This window comes from Aythya marila, assembly GCF_965140915.1.
Source record: "Aythya marila genome assembly, chromosome: Z".
Lineage (NCBI taxonomy): Eukaryota > Metazoa > Chordata > Aves > Anseriformes > Anatidae > Aythya > Aythya marila.
Window position 1 is genome coordinate 8,754,356 of NC_139080.1, and position 27,078 is coordinate 8,781,433.

Sequence of the window (27,078 nt, forward strand, 5' to 3'; positions counted from 1 at the left end):
GCTCTGTCAACGCGTTCACAATAACTCTTCTCTCCTTCTGAGTGCGTTCCTACATTCTACATGAGTTGTGACATGCTCACTAAGATAAAAACACCAACACCCTGAGCAGAACAGGTAGCTGAATCCTCAGTACTGCTTGAATTAATGACCTCAGCTCTAACAGCATAATGGAAGTCTGAATATATATATCCAAAGCTCAGCATGATAGAGGAAATGGTGTGAGATTTCATTTTCACAGTGTAATTCTACCATTTTCATATACAGATCTTGGAGGTCAGGTTAAAAAAACAACTACACACCACACACCAATTCACCTTTAAGCTATGACTAAATTTTTACTTTTCCTGAAAAACAGCCAATGTTTTAGTAAACTCCGTTTACACAGGTGACAAATTTCTCCCCTGTGCATGTACATGCAGGCAAGCTGAATGCACTCTTTATTCTAAACATCATTAAGTATTAGGACCGTATTAGAGATACAGAATCTGCAAGAGACATCAGCACTGATGATTTTTGGCTGAATGGCTCATCTGCAAAGGACAATACACTAGTTTAACTACGCAGCCAGAGCTGAATTACCACACAATGTCTTATAAACAGAATTTTACAATGCAATAAGAGCACCTTTTCCTAGTTAAACTAATGTAGGTCCAAAAAAGATTTCATCTAAAATCAGAAACAGTCGCTAATTCCGAAATGTAAGCCACCGTAGAGACACCTTAGTGCAGGGCATGGGAAGTCTGTACTGTTAGAAACATACTTGTTTCACTTTATCTTCAAAATCCGCATCATTCTTATCGTAGATCATCTGAGCAAGGCGAATCTGTTCTGCTGTTGCCTGAAAAAAAAAAAGTAAACATCCAATAAAGTTCATAAAAAGTAACAATATCCTTTGAAGAAGTATCTCCTGGTATCACTGTCTTCTCTCCAGTTTCTCAAAGAGAACCAACACAACAAGCACTGAGGTGCTACAGGGAAAGGACTAACACTTCCTCTTCTACATTCATTTTACATTAAAATAAGTTTACTGGAACAGAAGCAATTTCAACACTTGGCTTTGATGCTTGAACTACAGTTACAGGCCATTACATAGATAACTACATAATAAAAGGAAATTTACTGTGGAAGTCTATGTTTTGATACTCCTTTATTTAGTAACTATCACTGCAGAGTTAAAGTTTTATGATAAAAAAATGATATTTTTCTAAATTAACCTCATCTCTGATGATGCCCACTTGCATCATCTCCCATAACTCTACCAAGAACGTGACCGTAGATTTATGAGCGCTTAGAAGAAGACAGGGTTGCACCTCAAGACTCTGCCTGTGAACAGCTGCACTAATACTTACCTTTGAATATTAGTAAAGGATCTTGCTATTTATGATATATTTGGTGCCTCTGTGACATTTCTGGACCACAAAGCCACACTCGCAACTTCTCCAGAAGTTGTCAGACTAAAATGGATGGATGCAGGAAAACATCATAAATCCTAATATATTACGGTTGCCCCACAAAGAAAGCAACTCAACACCAACTAATGTCTCAGCAGATACAGCTACTCTTCATAGCACGGCATTTGCAGTCCACTTGAACTGGATTCTCATGAAAATGCCAAAGATAACTGTATGTTACATGATCCTGAACCTAATTTGATTTCTGCTCAAATAGAAAAGATGTCTGTCTCTTGCTGGAGAAGGCTGATATTGAAGAGCCAAGACACAAAATGTGCGTTCATGTGCTGCAAAATACTTCTTCATTAACAAAGGGACCCCTTCATCCACTGAAATTTCTTGAATAAAAGAATCCATCCCGGGCAGCTGGTTGAACCCCACCTTTCAGAGTATCACTTCAGAGAATACCAACATGTTCTGAGCCTCAGGAGTTTGACTCAGCCCCACACTGCTCTGCTGTTGGAGTTTACCACAAATACAAGCTCTGGAGAAGGTCGCCAAGTGCAAACACTGAGAAGAGTCTAAAAATTACTCCACCATACACCATCAGCTGCTTATTTGCTGAGAAGTTACTGCAGCTGTCCCAGTTCCTTGAGGGAAGTGACATTTGCCATGCTGAGAGGCAATGTTCCAAGACAATTAGTGTTCGTAACAGAGTTAAGCACGCCGCGCTATTTCACATTTCCCAAGTAGCATGCTGACAGCACCCCACGTCAGCTGGTAACACAGAGAGACTACCCTGGAGTTCCCAGCTCCAAGCCCTGTGATACCCAGAGCACTGCACCGCCACGGCAGCCTCACAGCCCTGCACAAAGAAACCCTTGCTTGGTGTCTTGCTACAAAGAGGAAGTGTCCATCACATTCAGGACTCACACCTTACTGCATCCTTTTGCTCAGTCTCCTCAGGCCCAATGTAATTTTTAAACTCAAGACATTTCCTTTACAGATATCCAGAGAAGAAAAATTCAGACAATGTAATTTCTGTACAGACATGACTGCATGTTTGATCAGAAACAGCCATTAAGATTCATTTATTGACTTTTTTTTTTTTTTTTTTTAAGTCCACATTAGACAGAAATACACCGATTTTATAACTCTATGAAATGCCTGACAATATCTTCAATTTTTCTGTGTAAGCAGAAAGCTTGGAAACTTGCTAATATTTATGCCAGTGGACTACACCCATACAGAACTGAATATCCAGAACAAAAACAAAGATGTTTTTATTGCACAAACACCAAATCATTGTCACATGAAGTTGTCCCACCCCAGCAACCAGATGTGTTTTGCTTTTTAAGGAATCATCTTTATAAGACTTCATTAGCTTATAAAGTAGTATAAAACTTTACTCAACCTTGTAAGATACACTATCTTTGCAGTGTTAGGGAAGGTTACTTTCAATTAACACCTTAGAACTTCCAGAAAACAGAAACAAACAAAACACAAAATTAAATGATAGTAATAGGCTCAGATCTGATAATAAATGGTGTATTTACTATCCAGATGCAAAGGAAAATATCTGCAGTGTAATTTCTTAAATAACTGAAATTATGATCAATGGGATACAACATTGAAATCTCCATTTGGGAAAGCAACATTCTTCTAGCTTCAGAAATCAGTGGTGATTAAACAATATTACATATTTCTGTTGATCTCTAAAGCTTGACTAAGCAGGAAGGCCCATCTGATCTCTAAAGAATAAAACGTATGGTGCTGTAAAACATAAATGCTGTGTATTAAATAGTCATCTTTTCCACTGAAAAGACCAAATCAGTATTCATTATGCAAGAAGTAGAAATAACGGATGAACAAAATGCAGAAAACGCTCAGTAAGACCAACTGTCTAAAACCACTCAACCACAGGTTGGAAAGGTTCTCCAGTAATCCTCAACACAACCTCCCACTGAGGGCAGGTCCCATCAGAGGAGTTGCCTGGGGCCAGTCAGAGATCCCACCACTTCTCTAATCCTCATTCCACTATTTGACCACCTTCATAGTAAACTTTTTTCATGTAATAGCTGGAATTTCCAGTGTTCCAACTTGTGCCATTGCTCATCAGGTCCCACAGGCTTGTTCACCTGTGGGTTCCTCAGATGTCCTCAAACCTGGTCTTCCGCTACAGAGGGTGGAACTTTGTTCCCCTCCTTGATGATATCCCTATCATCCTCCCAGGATGTGTCCCCCTTTTTTTGTGCTTTAGTTTGGTTAGGAGGTCAACCTGCTCACTACGCTCTTGCTGCCTTACTTTTTACTAAAAACAAATTCATCTTCACCTATTGAAAACCACTTTCTAAATCCACACATTAGTATGAATCACCAGTAAGCAAAACACTGCAATTCATGGAGATGAGGGCTTGAGCTCAAATAATTAATACTGTATAAAACAGGAAGGAAGCCTCTCCACGTTAAAGATCAGTCTGGAAAACAATAAAAGACACCATTTCCCAGGAGAACACCTCTAGACTGATGCATTCTCTGCCAGCAGAGAACTGAGGCAATTCTTGAACTGAGTCCAATTTTGGAGAAGTACCTGACAAGAGAATAATGAGTTGCCAGAAGCAGAAACATTTTGCACTCTCTGTAAGCTAGAGAAGTACACAACTTAACTACTCTGCTGCTGAAAATCAAGACAACGAGCTAATCTCAGATACTCAAAGATACTTTTAGATGATCTTCACTTCACTTTCTGTGAAGACGCTGCACAAAAAGTGTAAGATTGAGGGGAAGACGTACGAGGAACGGCTGAGGTCACTGGGCCTGTTCAGCCTGGAGAAGAGGAGGCTGAGGGGAGAGCTCATCACAGTCTACAACTTCCTCGGAAGGGGGTGTCGAGAGGCAGGAGACCTTTTCTCCATTAACACCAGTGACAGGACCCGCGGGAACGGGGTTAAGCTGAGGCAGGGGAAATTTAGGCTGGACGTCAGGAGGGGGTTCTTCACAGAGAGGGTGGTTGCACACTGGAACAGGCTCCCCAGGGAAGTGGTCACTGCACCGAGCCTGTCTGAATGTAAGAAGAGATTGGACTGTGAACTTAGGCACATGGTCTGAACTTTTGGGTAGACCTGTGCGGTGTCAAGAGTTGGACTTGATGATCCTTAAGGGTCCCTTCCAACTCAAGATATTCTATGATTCTATGATTCTATGATTCTAAGATTCTGTGACTTGCAGATAGGCTGAATCACGCTGTGGAACGCAGCATGTATCCAATAAAGCTACTCCCACCCACCCAAATGCCTGTATCACCCAGAAACCTTTTATCATCATGAGAATAGCATACAGAGGAGAAAATCTGAGGACACCAGGGTCACGGAACAAAAATCCTGAGACAAGCATAGGCACAGAATTCCTCACTGATGGGAAATACTGCTGAAAAACACTATGGTCATTTAGAGACACAAATACAGGAACAATTTAAGGCTGTGGAAGATTACTGAGCAATTAAAGTAAGATGTCAAACATACTCTTCCAAACTAAGTCTCTAATTCTATCTTTTCTTAGTTTTTACTGACTTGTGGAAGAGATGCATATCATTACATGCTTACTTTGAATTCAAAGATGATTATACAGTGGCACGTACCTGTACTACTTGTTTCTGTTGTTGTATTGGCTGCGTGGTTGAAATTTGCGTTTTGTCCCGAGTGCCCCGGGTACGTTCACTGCCCACCGAAGTCATCATATACAGTATATACAAAACAATGTATGTACAAAATAGAAAATCTGAAAGAGAAAGAAGAGCATGAGTTAAGGCATGGCTCCGATTCAATACGTAACATACAACCGCAGTAGCTTCAGCTTTACTTGTCTTTACCAGGAATTCTGGTAAAGGCAAGATTCCTGAGAACGCAGCTTAAAAGTATTGGATTTATCATACAGTCTTCAAAGTAAGAGGAGGGAACAGAGTGGATAAAAAGCATTCTTATCAGTTGACAGTGGTCTGTATAGATCTGGGAGATGCAGTCTGCAAGTACAGACTTTTCCATGTTTTTAACACAGACTTTTCTATCTGCTACTCTGCTGGGATTCCAGCTCCAGCTGTAGGACTCCTTCACTTTCTATCGTCTCTCCTGTCCTGTTTTGATGCCTGAAATTTCACCACACTTGTACCCACTCAGAACACTAATGTAAACATCAGATTCACAAACCATACTGTTCTTCTCTTCCCTATCATTAAATCTTTCCTACACATATAAGGAGGTCACTGCCAACACCCACTTGACTCCTCATCCCTCATTTGTAAGAGAAATGCTGATCCTTGCCTTTAAATCCAGGCTCCATAAACAGCATTTGTTTTCTGTTCTCCCTCATACTCACAGAAACCATATACCAAACTACCTGTTACTCTGCTTCAAATGTACTTTTGTTGTATGTGTTCAAAAAGAAAACCCAACCCCCCTACACACACACACACACACACCAGTGCTATCTTGTCTCTGGCAGTCAGCTGTCACTTCAGTTCATCCTCCATCACTAGAAACACTCAGAAAAAAAGTTTCTTACTCTTCTGTATTTGTATGGCACCTAACACAGAACTACCTGATGAATACATGGCTTTTAGCAGCTCTGGTAACTGAACACAGATCTCAGAACAGTCATGGTCAACCACCCAGTTTCTGTCCCCACGACACTGGGAAGTAAAACTGCAAATTTATGGAACCAAAGACAATCTGCAAGTGGTGCCACCTGGGCAGAAGATGTACAAAGCTGCAGAATCCTTTTTCTGCCCCTCCAGCTCACAACCTGGCAGAGCAAATTGCTCTGGCACAAATTTGGTGTTGCCAAGCTCAAGGTAAGATAATGCTCAGATGAAAACTGAGCAAACCACTATGACTGCATGGATGAGGATGCATTTGGTACCAAACAGGTCACCAGCCTTCAAAAGTAGTATGTATCGAAAAAATAGTTGCAACACACTGTCACTGTTCAAACACTGATCCCCAGTGCTCAAGATACCTACATATCCAAAAGACAATTAACCCTATTGTGATCTTCAGTTTAGAAATACATTTTGGTTGACCAAAATTGATCCCAATACTGATTTTTTTTTTTTTTATGTGATAGTTAAAGCCTTCAATAGAGCCTGAGCAGAAAGTCTATTTCCATGAACTCTTACATATTTAACAAGAAAAGGTCTGCCTTTACCAGGAACTGACCGTAGTATGATCTGAACAGGAACACAGTGTTTCTCCAGCTTCATGAATACATTCACCAAAGCCAAGCTGTTTTGCAGTCCCTTCGGGTGGTCTAACTTGGGTGTCTGCGAAAGGCCCGAACAAACAGGCCTTGGGAGCACCGCGTATAGACAGCGAGGCATGGTCAAAGGGGGGTAACTCAAGCTCCTGACAGTGTTCCACAGAAAAGAAAATATTAAGCAGCTGTGGAGATACTCCGAACGACGAGTTCAACTCTCTGCCCATGGCTGTCCACTGATATTTTAAACATGTTACAGACTGTCCTCTGAGTCAGCAGCAACAACCACTTTCTCTGCGTTCTTATCTGCTTGGTAAGCGATGCTGACTGGACTTCCAGTGCCTTAAGGCTGATTTAATTTTGTGTACGCTAAAGATGACCTTTGGTTTTCTTTGAGGGTCAGTTTTGTTTGTTTTTAAAATCAGTCTGCTCATTACAGTTTGAATCTAGTAAAAGTGAGAGTGAGACAACCCCCCTGAAGAGAGAATTTGACAGCGAGCACTAACCTCTCCAAAAGCCAAGCCAACATTTCCAAACACGATTGTATGCAATCAGCACACAAAGTTCTGCTGAAAAATTCTAACTCCACTGGGTCTAAATTTGTTCATCACTTCTGAATAAGTCACGTTTATATTGATTGTGGTACCTAGAACTTCTAACATACTTCAAACGCTAATTTCTCTGCTTTCAATAGACAGAGCTCCTCTAAATACTGAGATCCATGTTCTGGACGTGACTGGGGCACACACACACTAAAAAAAAAGGTTTTTATTTGTTTGTAAAGCATATGTTCAACTGCAGCACACACTTCAACACCCAGGCAATGCATGGTTGCAAAAGTGTTTTTTTCTCTCCTCCATAACACACGCTGAGCCACAGCTGTTTGAGCCATGTTTGTTTTTCCAGAGGGAAGAATACTTGAAGGAAAAATGAAGGCACAGAAATGTTTGAAACACTCCTGAAGGTGTGCAGCAAGATCAGCTTGCCAAGGGGAACAGGGCCAGACAGTCCAAGAGAATAACAGGATCTTTGAAGCAGATCCTATCCTTGCAGCCTATGGCAGCAGCACCAGGTCTGAAGATCCCATCAAGCCACCAAGGACGTGCTATAACCCATTTCAGATGCATCAGCATCTGCTTCAGACCCACACCACCCCTAAAAGCAGAAACAACAGCCAGATGCAAAGAGGGCAGGAGCAGCAAAGCTTCGAGATACCCCCCAGCAGCTGTAGGGCTCGATCCCACCAGCAGCAGGGCAACGTCACACCACCAGCGGCTGGAGCTTCGAGCACGGGGTGGGGTGTTATTGTTAACAAGATGGGGCTCAACACGAACACTGCCTCGCTCACACAGCAGTTGTCATAGCAATGAGTAGGGTATTACAAACCGAGGAACTTCATTTTAACTGCTGATCAAATGAGGAAAGAAGATTTGAGACAAAGACAATTCTTAATTAAACATCTGCTTAATAAAGATCAGGAAAATGTTCAGAGCAGCAGATGTTTCTGCTTCCATGTCAAGGTCTGGCTCAGTTCAGAAGTCCCTCATCAGCAGTTAATGCTTGACCTTGTAAACACGTCGCAGCTCCAGTAAGCAGCCCAAAGAGCTGTATTTTGAAGAAACAGAGGCACTAGCAATAGAGGCACATTAAACAAAACAGGCCCCCTGAGCACAAAATGAGAAGAAAGCCTTAGAGACCAGACTTCCCAAAACTGTCATGTAAAGAAAGTAACCACACTTGCTTTCTTGACAGTTAAAAAAATTGCTTGTTTATATCAGTGGAAAAAGGTTTACAATCCAGTACCTCCAGAGGAAGATTGCCATTACATAAACAAAACCAAACAAAAAACAATTTACAAAAAAAAAAGTAACAGAATTGTTCGGAGCTATGTTTAGCTTCTCAAACACAAGAAAACTCAAATCTCAGCACTTCCTCCTAAAGCCAATAACTAGACTTAAAAATGAAAAGAAGGTCTTTTCAAAGGAAAATCATCCCAGATCTCAAGGTTGCTGTCTGTGCAGCAAGCCTTTACAGATAAAGCAGCAGATAAATTATTGCATAATAAGCCACCACCAGACTGGTGATGGAATGACAACAACTATTCTAGCACCCAAAAAGGGAAATGTTGGTAACAACACCCAACTTTTCTAGGACAAAGAAATCCTAGCCCTACACATCTCCGCACCCAAGTCACATTCAAGAAGTTGCATTTTGAGTTTGGGTTTTTGAAAGAATAAGACGAAGAATCAATGAGTAACTGTTCTGGTTTCAGTTAGAACAGAACTAATTTTCTTCCTAGTAGCTGGTGGAATAGCTGTGTTTTGGCTTAGGATGAGAAGAGTGCTGATAACACCCCGATGTTTTAATTGTTGCAGAGCAGTGCTTATACCAAGCCAAGGACATCTCAGCCTTTCGCTCTGTCTTGCCAACAGGCAGGCTGGGGGTGCAGTAAGAGCTGGGAGGGGACAGACCCAGGACAGGTGACCCAAACTAGCCAAAGGGGTATTCCATACCATCTGGGGTCATGCTAAACAATATATAGGGGTGGCTAGCCGGGGGGAGGGGGCCGGACTGCTCGGGGTTAAGCTGGGCATCGGTCAGCGGGTGGTGAGCAATTGCATTGTGCATCACTTGTTTGTACATATTATTATTACTTTCCTATTATCACCATTGTATTATTATTATTATTGTTATTATTGTTATTATTATTTTGTTATTATTATTTTCATGTCTTATTAAACTGTCTTTATCTCAACTCACGGGCTTCACTTTCCATTCCTCTCCCCCGTCCCAGAGAGGGAGGGGGGAGGGTGAGCGAACGGCTGCGTGGTGTTTAGCTGCCAGCCGGGTTAAACCACGACAGTAACCAACCACATTATCCATGCAAAAAGCAGGTTTATGAAGCTATCATGATGCTTTCCTTGATCTTTTGTTCAAGTTTCCCCGGGCAAGAAATCTAGACTCCAGAAAGTCAGAAAAACTCGAGATGCACAGAATACCAATTGTCTTGAAGTGTGGCAGGCCCTGCAAGACGCAGTACATCTGCTGCTGAATTTCCAGGGACAGGCCCAGCGCTGCAATACCACTGACTTTCAAGAACCCTTCTGAAGTTAAATACTCACTTCCATCAGCTGAACAAAACATTTGCAGTTTCAATTCTTTTCCTGAGGCAGTCTCAAAAAAGTTATTTTCTTGACTCTGGACACGGAGCTGTGATGAAGAACACTGCAGAAATCTGCGTGAACACCTTAGAAGCGCAATTGCTATTTTATGCTCTAATCACAAAGCTACTCAGTCAAGAATTTCATGCAATGACAGGGCTGGAAAAAGGCTGCAGGACACTGCTTTATGATGGCATGGCTACCATACCTGTACAATTAGGCCAGATTTTATTGCCACAGCAGTAGCGTGACATGACCATGAGGAAAAAGCGTGGGGATAAAACTGGCTGCTAAGCACTGATGCAATGCATTTCCCTCAAGTGCTGTTGTCTAAAGAACTTCACTACTTTTATTATGGCTTGAAAGGGAAAAAGAGTTTGCTAGAGTCAGATGTTCAGGAAGAGTGCTGATTACTCAGGGTCTGTAGTGCCCCAAGCCATCAATACCAAACCTGAGCTCGTGGATCCTGAGAGGGTTTCTGTCTCATTTTACCACCTTCTGCAGTAAATAGGAAGAATAATGATGGCCAGGAGTAGACCTCCATCACTTGCAGAGTACAATTTCTGTCTCTTTGGTCCTCTCTTACGTTTCTTATGTTTCACCACAAGACAAGGCCTTGAGGACTGCTGGGAGTGGCCAGCAGTCAGTCCGAGTACAAACAAAAGCCTAACAGATACACTTCCAGTTGTCACGTTCACAAAGCTTATAGAACAGGCTGTTGCATACCAGTACCCACCTTTCTTAAAAGCCACCGAGTTGTTGCTTGAAATTACTATTCTGCATCAGACTCGGTAAATTTGTAATTAGCTAAGAGCACATCCCTGATCTACAAGAATTGATCACTCCTCAACAGATCAAAAAATAAAAAACTTATCTCAAGGCTTACTGTTCCTAAGCAAGTGTTATGGAAAGGAAGACAAATGCAGGAATAGGTGCTACAAATAAAAGAACAGACAGCACTTTTTTGGAAGAGAGCAGTGCTCAGTCTTCAAAAGACTGGAGATGTGTAAAGGCTGCCCACGTACCTGGGGCCACTCTGAAAAGACTGGTGTGGTAGGGGCACTGAACAGTGCATGTTTTTCACCAGCAGAGCAGGTTTCAATCACGGAGTTAAGTAATACCATTAATATTAAAAAAAAAGCTAATCTCATAATATTAATCTTTGCTATTATCCTAGTGTCTCTGCCTAACAGACACTGTTTTACATTTTAGTATGTGCTGGTGATTATCCAAGCTTTAATAAAAATCTGCCAGCTGCATCCAATAAACATTGAGTGGACTTGTCTTCATCATTTCTTTATAAATATTCAAACTTCAGAAGCAACAAGCGCCCTTATTCACACAGAAACTTTTGAAGGAGGAATCTACTTTTCCCCAAATTTTCATAGATCAGAAAAGAAAAACAAGACAACCACACTAAAAATAAGAAAAAACATGATCGACTTCTGTCCAGGACTTCATCTTTTGTACAACCAACACAATCTTCAGACTGCTAAGAAACAAAAAAAAAAAAAAAAAAAAAAAAAGGTATCAGAACCTACCCAGCCTCACTGCTGTCAGAGGACAACACTCATTAGTGACCCTGCAGAGCCAAGAGGCACAAAGTACCCTACAAGATTCAGAGGACTTGGCCTGATGCTTCAGGTATCGATTACCTCCAAAGTCACTACTCTCATCTTGTTGCCATTCTGCTAGAAGAATGCCACTTAAGATAGCAGCTGGCTGGGCTTCCACACATAGGAAGAATCAAGTATTGCTCCCTGCCCTAATTATTTATATGGGATAACTATATTTATCCCGTGTTTGCGAGGATTTGCGAGATGCATTAGTTATCAGCACTTACCATTGGCTGTAATGAAGCTTTAAGAAACGACCCAGAAAGACTTAATTGCATGTTATTTCTCATCTAAGCATCACTCTCAGGTCTACCCAAACCAGACAATCTTGCTAGACCATAGCAAAGACCAGACCACAAAATGGGATAGGAGCAAGCTCACTTCTGAACTATGATTTTCTGCTGAGGAGCATTTTAAGGAAGGTCCTTTCCTGGTATTCTAGGACCCAAAGAAAAAATTTAAATAGTTTCCTGTTATCTTTGATGGAAGGACCTCATTTCTTGCCCTTTATCACAAGAACAGCTTTTCTTATGTTAACCCTCTCTACAAACTACAAGAGGAAAAGCTAATCTTCACTGATCACACTCTGCTCTCCTATTTTTAGGCTATGAAAATAGCAAAAAATGCTGGCTAAGTCAATACACAGCATACTCACTGTTCATCCCATTGCTACTACATTCAGCGGTGAAGAACCAACAGTACTTAAAAATCTCTTTACGTCTCTTTCTCTGAGTTCGTCCCCCACAAAAGAAAAAAACGCAAGTCAGTGAAGGAACAATAAAAAGGAAAACCCCCCTGGTGTTTTCTCTAACATTTCCTGAGTAATGTCAACTAAAAGCGAACTGTGTCTTCAACTTCACGCAAAGAAGCTGCTCACAGAACAGTACTGAAGCCTCCTCGACCCCTGCAATAAATACTCAGATTGAATTAGATGATACATTACAAGGAGGCCTGTAAAAAAAAATAACTAGTACTTCACAAAAGGAAAGCTTTATTGCAGCTGAGGAAAAACCGAACTGGCAGGTTTGTCAGGGTTGAAAATCATTACCCTGCGCAGAGAGAACTCACACAGCCTTGCTGAAGTCACACACAAGCTGAGGACAGCTAAGCAGAGTTTGGGACAAAAACCCACGGCCACAGTTTTAGTTTTACTACACGATTTCAACCAACTGGTTGTATATTAGTTCCACGTGCAGCAAAGGGAGAACCTAAAACATTTGTACCATTAAAACTCAAGTTTCACCTTGCCATCTAACACCACACAACTGCAAACCCTCTCCAGAAATTGCACTCCTGCTTCCCTCCTCCTTAACCACATAATATTGCTACTTCCCTTCCATCAGTCTAATGATTGTGCAGCTGCAAAGTGAGCTGATCCAAGAGCAAACTAAACCCTCTAAAAACAAAATAGCGGGGCAGTTGGATAAGCTTACCAAATGGAAAACTATGTGGCTATGCAACTGCTCAATCTGACACAAGGGGTAGGGAATGAGGTCACGGGGACATGGGGAACATGCATCTCAGCAGCCACACGCCCTTATCATGTATGTAAAGAGCAACGTTTCACATTTTGTCTTCATGGGATCCTGAACAGAGAGACTTTATCCTGATCCTGCCCCCTGCACACAAAAAAAATCGTTAAAATAACTTGTAAACTATAAGAAAAAAAAAAAAAGAAAAATTCACAGGAAGGGACTTTGCCAGCAGGGTGACCTTGAATATATTGCTATTTTACAGCATATACAGTCTTTGGATCGACAGTGAGAAAACAGAGATGTTCATCACCTTTCCTGAGGAGCAATCCTTTGTGCCCAGCCTCCTGGATGCCCGTTAGTATTCACTTGTTGTGAGGAAGGACCTTATAAGACTTTGGAGGTGCTTCTATCCAACGAAAAAGGAAGATACCAACCAACGTCAGGACAGTTCGCCTACCACAACATATGTCCATCTAGAAGTCAGTCCTTTCCCCTCATCATACAAGCATCTTTCTGCGTTCGGTTTCAGACACTAAATCTAACTACTCAAGCTACCCTAAAGCAATTTAACCAGCAATCTTTAATGACTCTGTACAGAGGGCTGAGTTTTCAGTGCTTTTGCTGGTCATCTTGACATTCCCCTTCACAGGTCTAACAGGCCTAACATCCATCCCTCCTCCACCTAAAGCCCTACCTCGGAAAGGCTTGCTTCCTCCACCAGCTCATTAACTCACTGCGGGCCCTGCACGGGGAGGGAGGCAGCAAGCCAGACAGACAGACGTGTCTGGAAAGACAGGGCTGGCTGCCTTGGAAGGTCTTCACATGGCTCCTTCCACCAAAGGCGGCTTACTGCAGACTAATAATTTGTACAGCTTTCTTCTATTCTCTTTGAGATGAGCTCAGGGGTCAGCTAGAAGCCTGGGTGAACTCAGGACACACACACACACACAGAGGTGAGGAGATAGCTGCAGAGCATGAACCAGACAAGTTATGGATGTTCTCTTCATAGACTACATGTAAAGGATGTATGATCTCAGGTCACGCTCTGGTTAAGCTATCAATACCGCAAGTAAAAAGATACCTAAACAGCCAAAGCACTTCAGATAAGACTGGTGTCGACCACTAAAGCTGCACCGTGGCGTGTTCCTCTATTAACTGCGACTGACTTGTCTCAAAACCACTGTGCCCCACACCTCTAGTAACAGTGTCAGCAGGATGCTTTCAAAGCAGTTTAAGTGTGGTTAACATTAGGGTACAATGTGGGACATAAGAACGCATCAAGGACACGTCAGGGTTGCATCTGTCAGTCCCACCAACTGGAAGGCACAGCAGTTAAACAAGCTTTTGGTGGATCTCCTACCTGTCAATCGCTACCATTACCACCACGTTATCTGTACCCACAAGATGAGTAGTTCATGAAACAGCAAACACAAAAGACCAGCTGTTAAATCACAACAACAAAAAATAACTTAACTAGGAAAGTTAATCATAGTTAAAACTGGTACCATAACTAAAGAAGATGCTGAACTGCCACAGGGGAGGAAAGGACAAGTATTAGGGACTGTCAGCTCTGGCTACTGAACTTCAGAAAGGTGCATTGCAGTGATTTGCTCCCGTATAACAGCCCATATCTAAACAGCCCCCCAGATTAACCCCATTTTACACACAAACAGCCCCGTAAGACTCAGGGTGAAAGCCAGGCACTCCAAGCAGCAGAAAGAAGCAGCTAACACGAGCTGGTAGCCGGGCCACCATGCAGACCCCAGCATTTGCTCTGAGCAGAGTCCCATCACCACGGTGGCGTGCAGGGAGCGGCGCTGGCTGCAGGGCATGGTGCTGCCAAATCACGACCTCGCTCTGTGCTCTCCCTGCCCCCTCCGGCTGCCTCCCGCGTCGCTGCACCGCGCTTCTCCTGGAACGGCTTCCAAAGGAATTCTCTGAATAGAAACAGATACAAGCAGCAGGGCTAAAAATAGACAAGTACGAGCTGAGACATTTATGACGTCCCCAAACTGGTGGAAACACGCTCAACTGCCTCAAAAAAAGGGCACCGAGTTGTTTCACACTACAACGGACGCCAAGGAACAAAGTAGGGAGTGCCACCAAGAAGCGAGCTGGAAGGGGAGGGGGCAATTCTGACTTGCAACACCGTCATCAGATCACGTTACAGCGCTCGAGACAAAAAGCAATGGTTAAATTACAAACCACAAGTGAAATAAAAGCAAATGCACAAAGTAACCCGTGAGGCTGCTCCTCTGAAAAGGCATTAAAACCTCCCAATATCAGACTTTGGAGCCTAGCTTCAGAGTTTTGGTGGCAACACTGAAGAGCTCAGATGTAATTCGTACATCTCTACCAAACCCTGCTTCTTGAACTAGATCCTCGGGGAAAAAACAGCAAGACTGATACTTGTGGAATACTCACATTCACAAAAACAATGTAAACCAGGAGTCTCACTAACAAAAAAATCCTTTGAATACAGCAGGATACTCCTGAATATGTTCCTGTAACTTCCCCAAGATCGTATTTCACAGGGGTCATCTTAAGCAAGAGAAGAATCCACCAGAATAAAAACTTTGACTGACTTATACCATACGTCACTCAGTAAACAGTAAAATAACAATATAAAGTTGTATCATCTGGAATAAAAAGTTCCAGAAGGAAGAAAAGAAACAATAGTTTCTAAGGCAGCATTAAAAGTTTCCTTCCTTAACTATCTTAAGCTTTTACTGTGCATAAAAACCTGATGAAAACTCATGGCCGTCTGGTCCAACTGAAAAAAAAAAAAAAACATCTTTAGGAGTCTTTTAGCCCCATACGCACCGTTCCAGCCTCCCACCATCTTTTTTTTTTTTAAACCTGTCTTGGCTGCCACTCACTTTCTGCCTGCAGCAGGAGGCTCTCACTCCTCTCACCAAACCTCCCCAAACCACTCTAGTTCACAACACAGGTGGAGAATCTGCATAGAATCCTGGATTTTGCAAAACATGTGTGTTTTTTTTTCTTCATTCCAAAATATCCTTTCTATCAATGGACCATTAAGAAATTTGTTTTTTCAATTAATTTATTCACTTGTTTTCATAAAGCTTACTTTCTATTTCAACTGTGTCTTCTTGCATTTTGCAGGATCATTTATCACAGCACTGGCTCTGTAGAGGTATGCCAACTTCTCACTGTACAACACATTAAAATGCCCAGGATGCATTTTCTAGAACATCCTCAGAAGGCATTAGCCACCTGTCTATTTTACCAACCATCCAAGAGACCAAGCACTGTGCTGCAAGATCAAGTCACTTTTGACAGAAGTGGGCTCTTCACATCTCGGTTTCTGAACCAGCTAGCTTATTCATATTAAGTGCAGCACCTCGCCCTTAGCACACACGTGAGCCCTGAGATTGCATCTGGAATACACACACTGTTAATTGCAGCATGCAACTCTAGCAACAGCATTTAAATATTACAGGTATCAGCTTTAGCTATTATACGGTACCTATAAAAACATCACTGAACAAATGCTTTGGCAGTGACAGTCTTTTAAACCATTTCAGCAGATGAGTTGTAAACACCAATTTCACCCTAACAAAACAAAAAGCTGTGCAGATGTGAATGGCAAGCAAGGGATGAGCAAGGGATAAGCAAGATAAAACATTACAAGTTTTAAAAGTTGCATTACAAGCTTAAATAGCAGTTGTTTAATCACCGCAATAATTTTCAGCCATTTACAGAATGTTATGTAGAAATCCTAGCAAAACAGGGGACTGTTACTTTCTGTAAAAGCCACGATGACACTGTAAATAAATTAAGAAAGCAATGGTAGGGAAGTTTAAAATGCAGAACATTTTAAAGACAGTCTCAATTTAACACAAGGGCCATTTTCATGTTCAACGTGCATGCTGCGCAAAATACAGCTTTTTGAAAACTAGTGAGGACAAGCTGACACATGGTGAAGGTAAGTTACAATTGAGAGGTCAAAAAAAAGCAACTCACCATTTCACATGCCTCCTCCGCTAACAGCAAGAACCTTGAAAAGTCTACTTATCTAAGAGGGCAGCATTCACCCAAAGCTGCAATCAGTAACAAGTGAAATATTAAAAAGTTACTGTCACCATTTGGGCATCTGCAGGGGCTTGGAGGTGCTCACAAGGATGGGGGCCTCAGACGTGCAGGTACTGCCCTTTTGGTCTCTTTCCCTTGTCTAAAACCTGGACAACAATGCTTGCCAAATCTTCTGCTGTGCTCTAAAACTCTAGGGCAGACAGTATTAGCATGCCCAGAGCTTTGACATTCCAAAAAGAACCTTGAGTTTTTGAGATTTGTTGCCACGGAAGTTCCTGTGAGATCACAGCTACATCACATCACAGGAAGTTTCTCCCCAGGCTGGAATACAAGAACAGCAGAATGTGATGAAGCCGCTCTCAATACATTGCATCTGAGAACAGCAATTTTAAGGAGAAACAAATTTTACTTCCACTTATTCATGCAAGCCATCTGAAGAGTTATGAACACATCCAACGGAAACATTAAACCCTTTGCAGACTTTTTTTTTCCAGAAAAAGAAGAGAAGGAAAAAGCATGTTTAAATAGATTATCTTGTTCCCATTGCCAGAGACATAAGGCAACTTCCCTTGAATCATTTTAAGTTGTCCAAATTCTACATATGATGAATAAAAGCCAGAAAATTCCCAGAAAGTTAAGCTTCAAGAGTAAGACCTTCCACAAGAGGTACGCATTAATGTATATTCAAATGTGCAAGAACTTTTGAGAACAAAAACCTTTGTCCAGTTGAATCGTCACAATTCCCATCAAATTAAAAAAAAAGTAAAACAGAGCCCAAAGAATGCAACTGAATTGGGTCAGAAGAAAAACTAGGGTTAAACCTGGGGAGTCAAAAATCAACCCCACATACTCGTGGATCCACAAAAGGTTGTAATTTTACTTTATAGGCAACTAAAAATAAACCAATGTTTATCTGGGACTCACTTGTCAGTGAAGATTTCAACACAGTGAAATACAAGTTGTTGTTTAAAAGCTAAAGTATACTGATGTCAATCTAAAGTTTGTTCACTGTAAACAAGTATTTCTTTGGCCAAACTTCCCAAATCTTCAGTCAAACATCCAATTGCTGTGTAAGACTTGAAAGCTTAAATTCCCCCAAAAAAACAAAATTACTCCTCATTACCAGAAATCACCTTTTGTCATCACAAAAATTTTTATTTTTAAAGGCACAATTTAATACTTCTATTTTTTTCTCTACTACCTGTAGTCTGTGATACAGGAAAGTATGATAGTGTTATAGTTAGCTTTCAGATTCTTGGAGCTGAAATGTTTTGGATTTAAATACAATTGGAAAATATTCATGACATCGTGGATATTTTTTTACATCAGTCCTAAGCACAATAAAATCTTCATTTTATACAGCCTTAGAAAAAATAAACTGATGGCTTCCTTCCACTTTTTTTTTTTTTTTTTTTTAATTTGGGTCACTTAAAAATAATACAACATCTGAAACAAAGGAGTAGATGCTAAACATCAGTATTTTAACAAAACCTGATACATCCCAGAAGCTGAACTACTTAGAAATCCAATTTAAAATAGGCCCTGGAAGAGGTAAATGCATCACTTCTTCCCAATTGGTCTTTGAGATTTCAAGACAGCAGAGCTCCCCTCTTCGCTAGTCATAAAATCCCATACTGGTATAAATATATCCCAACACACCTTTGGAAAAAACAGCCTAGTATAAAGCTCTATTTTCGGTCTTTCATGCATTGCCTTCAGCTTGATGTTTTTAGACTTCAGCTACGATAAAGCAAGTAGGGTTTAGATGCATGTTTTGGCAAAGCTTTGCAGTTTGAGCTCTGCTTACATGAGGTCACTTCGCGTGGCAGAGAAATTGCGAAGTCTGAAGTCGAGATTCTTCAGGAAATGTAAGAGGTGGTTAAGGCCTGGTCTTAGTAAACAGAGGACTGAGTGAGTCTCTAAATGGAGCTGGCTTTGCCCACCATGAGAATGCCAGGAGAGAGCACTTACCCCTTCCCCTTCAACACTTCTCTCTCGGAAGAGAACAAAGGGATTATCTTAAATATATATATATTTAAGATGTATTTCACAGTATGTCTGCTCACGTACAAACTTCTAGGAAAAAGGCAACTCATCAATGCTGTACTAAACAGACATAAAAGCAGAACAAAAATGCACTTACAGAAATACCAGGTACAGAGAAACAGAAATAAGGTACAAAGCAAGGCCTTAACTTTCCAGCTGGCATTACTGCAGCCCAGCTGCTACACAGCTACACACTGAGCGACACTGGTTCATTGCTCTCTACAGCTACCTGAAAGAAAGGTGTGGGGAGCTGGGGGTCAGCCTCTGCTCACAGTTAATTAGCGATAGGACTAGAGGGAACAGCCTCAAGTAGCAGCAGGGGAGGTTCAGGCTAGAAATGAGGAGACATTTCTGCTCAGAAAGAGCAGTCAGGCACTGGGACGGGTTGCCCAGGGAGGTGGTGGAGTCAACATCCCTGGGGGTGTTCAAGGAAAGGTTGGACGTGGTGCTTGGGGACAGGGTTTAGTGGGTGACAGTGGTGGTAGGGGTACAGTTGGACCAGATGATCTTGGAGGGCTTTTAATATCCTTAACGATTCTGTGATTCTAATACACAGTTGCAGGACCAAGTATTTCACTAGGCCAATGTAAGAAGGGGTGCAGAGAAGAGTTTCCCCTCTTCCTCCTGCCCAGGTGTGCCAGCAGGGCTCCCTATTCCCATATTATTTCATTACTAACTTTCAGGGCAACTCAAAGCAGGAATTTTGTTTGTTTGCTGAGACACACCTAAAGCTCCCCGGCACTAATGACTCTGTTTCTGCTGCAAGGAGCCAGACTCTGGATAATTTGAGCAAATCAAAGTAGAAACCCATCCTATCAGCGATCAAACCAAACTCTTCCCCCATCCCAAACCTGTCGCGTAACCACCCCAAGCCACATCCTCCTCCTGCTCACCCACACTCCACTTGTTGCTTCTCTCCCTCAACACATTGCCTTAAGACCTGTTTAGTCAGAGGGAAAACACCATCAAAAGAGCATGCCGGCGACAGATCCCAACTTCTCTCTTACACAGTGCAGCAACTGGAAGGGGTGGAGGAGCCGCACATCATCCTGCAGTTGGGGTCTGTTGATAAAGGCACCTGTAACAGTAAAACCAGTTCCCAGCCACCCACCTCTCCCTCGGGTCCTGATGAGGGAAACGATGATGGCTCCAGCTGCCACGCTCCCCCATTTGTTCTCTCCTGCAGCCGGTTCCCATCCCAAACAGCCACTTAGCCTCTGCTAGGTGGAAAAGCTTTTCGTTACCACAGCCTGACTCAATGTTCAAAACCTGCTTGTTCTGGCCTGCAAGGTAAGATGCGTCACTCAGTGTGTTTTAATGCTCAAATTTTGCTTAGATATTAAAATCAACTGAAAAGGGAGAGTTCTGAGGTTCCTTGCCCTATGTTTGATCATATTTTCCAATAAACAGGTCATTTCACAACTACAGAAGCTTAGGATGCCTCCTATTGAAGAGTTATTTTAATGGATTTGTTTACTGAGATGAAATAAAGAAGTTAAAAAAAATTCTCTTTGCTCACTCCCATGACTCAAGCACTCCCCAATAATCAACAGAATCAGCAAGGGAGATAAAGCATAAATATTTGAGGAAAGTTTCCTACCAGAAACTAAATCTCACTGAGGTTTCATTTCAGAGGACTGCACAAAAAGGGCTGTCCCAGCTTTTCTCAGATTCAAGATCCCCAACTATTAAATACTTTTAGCCATCTAACTTTGTTTTAACCTTTGTCTACAGCTGGGAAGGGGGATCCTTGGGTTTGGGGGAAGATGGCTGCATTTGCAAGAACTGGAAGAATAGGTCAATCCAGTTCACTCTTATTTGTCTAATTCTGGAAAGTTTCGGCTTTATGCTCATTAAAAAGTAATTTCAAAAGCCATGTTGACACACAGAGCTTCATAAAACAGGCTGCTTGGTATACAGAAGTACAAGAAGAACTCACCCTAACCTTTCGCAAAAGATAAGTGCACATTAAACCCTCATTGACAAAGCATGCAATTCCTAGACAGAACATACGTGGGACTTGGGCAATGTTATCACTCCCAGACGATCAAATGTTTGACCCATTTCCCTCACAGAACTGCTGAATTACAGCCCTCAGATCAGCTAGCACCGAGACACCCAATTACCCCTTATTTACAAGCAAAGAAATCACTCTGATTTAAAATACCTTACTGCATTTTCACAGCATTTTCCTACACTCATCTCCAGCGCCCACTCAACTTTCCACCTGCGAGCAGTCACGGATGACTGTTACCACCGCCCCTCCTAAACTCCATCCCTAATCCACCGCCTTCTCAAAGGCGTGCAGGAACAGATGGCATTGGGTTTGCCCGAAGGACTACGGATTTGTCAAGCAGTTGAACCCAGAGAAGGCAAAGCTTGAGGGGGATGTCATCACTGCATACACAAACCTGAAGGGATGGTGGAAAGACAGAGCCAGGCTCTTTTCGGTGCCCAGTGCCAGGACAAGAGGGAATGGGCACAAGCTGGAACACAGGAGGCTCCGTCTGCACAAAATGAAATGGGTTTTCACTGCACAGGTGCCAGAGCACTGGAACGGGTGGCCCCAAGAGGTTGAGGAGCCTCCCTGCTTGGAGACCTTCAAAAGCCACCTGGACATGGTCCTACCAGCCTGCTGTAGGTGACCTGCTTCAGCAGGGGGTTGGACCAGGTCATCTTCAGACACTCGCTGCCAACCTCAGCCAGTCTGTGGCTGGGTGAAGAAAAAAAAGAGAAGGAAGCCTTAAAACTGGAAAGCTGTTATCAAAAATGCCCCACAAGCAGCTTCATTTGAGACAACTCTTAAGCTCCAGCAACTCTGCTCAGACAGTCACAAGGAAAAGTGAAAGCCTAATCATTTCTGCAATTAAACCAGGCAGTGCGAGAGTCATTAGGACTTTAATCCAGCAACACATCAAGAGATGAAACGGTAGTCAATGAAGACTGGAGTACGCGTATACAGTTGCAAGGAATTGCATATTTGCAATGATAACAGAACTATTCAAGAAAGATACCACATCTTTTCCTAAGATGCAAAGCAAAGTTTCTGGATATGGCTGTTATCTGAACATCAAGAGGCAGCAAAGAAACCCAACAGGTTGAGGACACATAGCAGGAGCCAGGAACTTTTCTCAAACACTTGAAACGACTTCGTTAACTTGCCTCCACCAAGCCCGTAACACCGGATTTCAATTTTAACACCAAATTTCAGACAGCTACCCCTTGGCACCTCACCCATGTTCAAAACACTCAAACCCATTCAGTGGCTATCGAGAGGAAGCAAAACACAAGGTCAGGAAGCACAGCACTGCTCCTCCTCATCACGTTCAGGCACCCAGGGTTGACACCTGTAAGTCTGGTCATCCATATTCATCTTAAAATGGATCACAAGTCAGAGCTCTGAAGAACGTAGGACTGAAAGCTGGAATTAAAGCCCGTCAGCAGAACACATCTGTCCTTCGGGGTACCACCCCTCAAAAGCATGGAACACAACTTCTCAAGCACAGTCCTGTATGTGCTCTGTACGCACAGCCTGATAGCAGAGCAGGGCTTGGCAGCAGGGTGTCTCGTGCATTCACACTGCTAGAACAGCATGTAAGACAACAGGCACTTTTTTAAATTAAGAAAGAAAATGCAGAATTTCAAAGAGAAAAGACATCAGTGGTTGCCTCCAAGAACAGGGAAACACGCAGTGTGATAATACAAAATATCAGTCTAGTGTTTACCATAAAATAGCTGTGATTCAGTTAACATTTAGAACCAAACAGAAAGAGGAAACAGAAAAGATTTAAAAGCCATATGCTCTGTTCTACATTATTATATCCACTATTCTCAAAATACTTGTCATTAAATAGTTTTCTCAAAAGGAATCTCAATATAGTCTCTAAAGGATCACCCTCTGAATACCTACTTCTAGGAACAACATTGTAGTCATGGAAAATAGAACTGAAGTGTTCTAGATGAGACCTATGCCACACAGCAACACTGCAGAAAGACTTCCTCTCTACGCAGCTAGCCATTAACAATACTTAGAAACACGGGCACAGCTACAGAATTCAAACTTTACACCTTTGACCACGGGGCTGCCTAACACAGTAATAAAAACTTTAATTAAACTGGGTTAGAAAAGTGCAAATCTGATGGCTCAGATCTGGAGGTTAGGAAGAAAGTATCTGTGCTGTCTTCACTTAACTTTGGAGTTAAATACTAAATGACTCTGGAAAATAAATTCTGCCAAACCTGCATCTTCTGCAGAGCTGGAATAAATTGCGTTTCCTGTGTGACAAAGAAAAAAACAAACAATAACAAACAAGTTCACCATACAAGTACAACTAAGGGCAAACCGTAAGTTTTGCGAAAGATCAAAGCTCCCTCAACATGAGAAACATTTCATTGGTTTTAACACAAAATTGCTATGCTTAACCAGGTTATGGACTCCTCCAAGCTCACCTGCTGGAAGACCTGATTTAACGAGCTGGGAAGGGAAGGGAAAAATGCTCAACAAGTTTCTTCAAAAGAAGCCACAGCATCTTGCAGCTCCCACAAAGACAAGAGAATTACTGCAAGGGAATTGAGAGTTACAAACAACTCTGCCCAGTGGAGCTGTGCAAAGTTGGTCACATAACCTGTATCTTGCCAGCTCTACAATCTGGAGAGAACACCAACAAAACAACACGCTCAGCAAGAGTTAAGATGCAGTAAAAGCAAGCTGAGCAAGCCATGAGATCTCAGGCAGAGTGTACCAGCTTTAGTCTGCCTGTCTGCAGCCACTGTTCACTCCTCACAGTACTGAGAAGTCATGGGGGGAAAAGGGCTGAAGGTAACGCACTTGTGAAATAGATTGCAAGAGCCCCCGGGTGGACTGGGAGCTCTGACAGTTGGCTGGCCAAAATTAAAGAGTGTGGGCTTTCATGTTAGAGCAAAGCAGAGAAACCTTTTGTACAATTTTTTGGAAAATGTGAACCTTAAGTAATTGCAGAGGAGCTTCTTCACAACCTTTCATCCCACCTTGCATTTTAAAGAGCATAAGCTGTTTAGGGAAGCTGTATGAAAGACAGTACAAGCCCAAACTAGGTCCCTGAAAAGCAAAGAGTACGCAATGGGCTACCAGCGAGCAGACCGCATCGGAAAAATAAAATAAATAAAAGCTCCAGCAGAAGGACAACACTGAAATAGGTGTTACTTGTATTTCCTCTAGCTCCTTCTAGTCACTAGTTTTGAAGCACACAAATATAACACCAAGTTTCTTTTCATCTGTCATCTAATGAGGAGGACAAGTCACTGGGCTTCTCTTTTACCAAGGTCATATGAGGCTGCTGCAAATCTGAAAGCAGGACACATTTTTTCAGAGTCCTGCTCCTGTGCTTTTATCAAACAAGATCAAAGATAGAAAACAAATAGGTACCTTTTATTTATATTTTTTACTCTTTGACAAAGAACCTATTGGTATTAAGCAGTACCAAAACTGTAAGTAAATACTACTAGTAAGACTAATAATTGCCAGACTATTTATATGCCATGATATGTACATTTCTGAAGCACTATTAATCATCATATTATTCTGCTGTGATCACTATCACTAGGGGGACACCAGCAACAAAAATGAAACAGAGCAGAAATGGTATTTAATGAGGACAACATCATATAGAAGTCCACGAAAGAAATAGAAAACATCAAGAATTACTTCTACAACTCCAAAAAAAAAAAAAAAAAAAAAAAAAAAAAACCAACAACTAAAAAAGGAGAACTTAAAAAAATAAAACCAAGAAACAGTAGATTCTAGTAAATGGCAAGATTTTAATGATGGGATTTTTCTTAGCTTCCCCCTAGGTTGTAGCAGTAAATCAAACTCCGACCTGGAACAGTCAAATCCTTTTGCAACTCATGGCACCAGGAGCTTTTTCGAAGCCTGGCCAAAACAATGCAAGTGAAACTGCTTACATTCCTGAATTTCTCTGGTTTTGTTTTTATTAAAGAATTCTGTAATCAATAGGCTGATAAAAATGCAGCTAGAATAAAGGAGAGCAGAGCTTGCCCAATTCCCACTCCTCCCTCCCTCCTTGAAGTTCCCAAAAGCTCGCCCAGTTTCCAGACTACACATCAACATCAGTTTACACCAGTTAATCCAGTTCCTCCGTGTAACCCTCCAGGAGTCCCAAAACATCATTAACGCTGCAAGCTGATTGAGCCTCCCTTGCTCCAAAGTTACCTAGGGTAAGGTTAAAAATAAAATTCCTTAAACAAGTTGGGTCAAACCACCACCAACAGAGAGCTCAGGCTGAGGCACAAATACTGAGTCAGTCAGGCAGGAATCCTGAACCCCAGATTCCTCCGGAGAACGTGGTACAACTGCGGGAACCGCTGAAGGGAGGGAGGGAGGGAGGGGGTGCTGGTAAATATGAAAAATAAATAAATAAATAAATAAATAAATAGATAAATAAATAAACGAAAAGCGGCCGAGCTGCTGCTGCCGCTCGCCGTGCAGGGCTCCATTTCAGCGGAAAGTGCAACTCCTCCGGGCCTGCACATCCTCCCAACCTCCCCCCCACACACACACACCTCCCCACCTCACCTCCCTCGCATCCAGCTCCGATTTCTGCCCTTGGAAAAAAAAAATAAATAAGTAATACATAAAATAAAATAAATAAAATAAAATCACCTCGACCTGGTGGCGGTTTGCTCCCTGCGGTCACCACCGGCTCCAGCCGGGAGCACCGGGCCCTGCGCACCCCCCCCCCCCCCCCCCCACACACACACCCCCGGGCCCGGCCTCAGCTCCTGCTCCCGGCTCCCCAACCCCCCCCCACACACACACAGACCCCGGGGCGATGGGGGGCACCTCTCCCCGCCACCCCCAGCCCCGAGGGGACCCCCGGCAGGGGGAGCACAAAATGGAGCGGGGTTGGGTTTGGGTTTGGGGTTGGGGTTGGGTTTGGGGTTGGGGGGGGGGGGAGGGGGGGCTCCCCCTGCTGAGCCCCCCTCAGAGCCGGGCCCGAGCGTTACCGAGCGGCGCCGGACGTTACCGAACCGCGCGGCGGTTACGTGAGGGGAGGGGGGGGGGGGAGAGCGGGAGGGGAGGGGAGGGGAGGGAGGGGGGGGTGGTGGTGGAAGAGGGGAGGGGGGGGGGTTGGCGCGCGCTCCCCCCCCCCCCCCGGTACCTGCCCAATGTGCTCACAAAGCAGCAGCGCCCACCGCCGTCACGTGACCTCCTCGCCTCCACGCGCGCGCCTCTCTCTCCCCCCTCCTCCTCCTCCTCCTCCTCCTCCTCCGCGTCACGTGACACCGCACGCGCGCCTCCCCCCCCCCCCCCCCCCCTTTTTTTCTTTTTTTTTTTTTTTTTTTTTTATCCCCCCCCCCCCCCCCCTCCCCGTCCCCGCGCGCCGCGGCCCTCACGCACCAGCAGCGCGCGCCCATCCGCCGGCCCTTCCGCCTCGCCCCCCCTCCCGCCCCGGCACCACGTGAGCTAAGGCGAGGGAAAGCCCCGCCCCTTCCCCCGCACGTGACCGGGGCGCCGCCTGCTCCCGCGCGGCGGAAGGGGAGGGGTGGCCACGCCCCTTCCTAGTGGGAGGGAGGGGGGCGGAGGGGGACCGTTAACGGCCGTAACGGGCAGTGAGGGGGCGTCGCCTCACGCGTCCGTGCTCCAAGTGCCCCCTACCACCAATGTCACCACCAAACCCTGTCCCCAAGCACCACGTCCAGCCTCTCCTTCAACACCCCCAGGGACGGTGACTCCACCACCTCCTTGGGCAACCCGTCCCAGTGCCTGACTGCTCTTTCTGAGCAGAAATGTCTCCTCATTGCCAACCTGAACCTCCCCTGGTGCAAATGGAGGCCATTCCCTCTGGTCCTATCACTAGTTATCTGTGAGCAGAGGCTGACCCCCAGCTCCCCACACTTTCCTTTCAGGTAGCTGTAGAGCGCCATAAGCTCTGCCCAGAGCCTCCTCCAGACTGAACACCCCCATTCCCTCATCCGCTCCTCACAGGACTTGTGCTCCAGGCCCTTCACCAGCTTCACAGCCCTTCTCTGGACATGCTCCAGGCCCTCGAGGTCTTTCCTGTTGCGAGGGACCCAAAACAACACAGCA

General features: G+C 43.5%; 1 protein-coding gene across 6 annotated transcripts in view; it reads right to left on the reverse strand.

The window, feature by feature from the left end:
* The window catches only part of UBAP2 (ubiquitin associated protein 2), a 143,403-nt gene extending 116,972 nt beyond the window's left edge, over positions 1 to 26,431 (reverse strand). For 5 of the 6 annotated variants that reach the window (XM_082783391.1, XM_082783389.1, XM_082783390.1 and 2 more), the window contains exons 1-3: positions 26,389 to 26,431; positions 5,029 to 5,168; positions 761 to 838 (exon numbers count right to left, since the gene is read on the reverse strand). In XM_082783391.1, the coding sequence (XP_082639517.1) occupies positions 761 to 838; positions 5,029 to 5,127 (177 nt within the window). In that variant the 5' untranslated portion in view covers positions 5,128 to 5,168; positions 26,389 to 26,431. Of the gene's footprint in view, positions 1 to 760; positions 839 to 5,028; positions 5,169 to 26,388 lie in introns of those variants that run through there. The other variant, XM_082783393.1, reaches the window with a different exon arrangement.
* Positions 26,432 to 27,078: the final 647 nt, after the last annotated feature.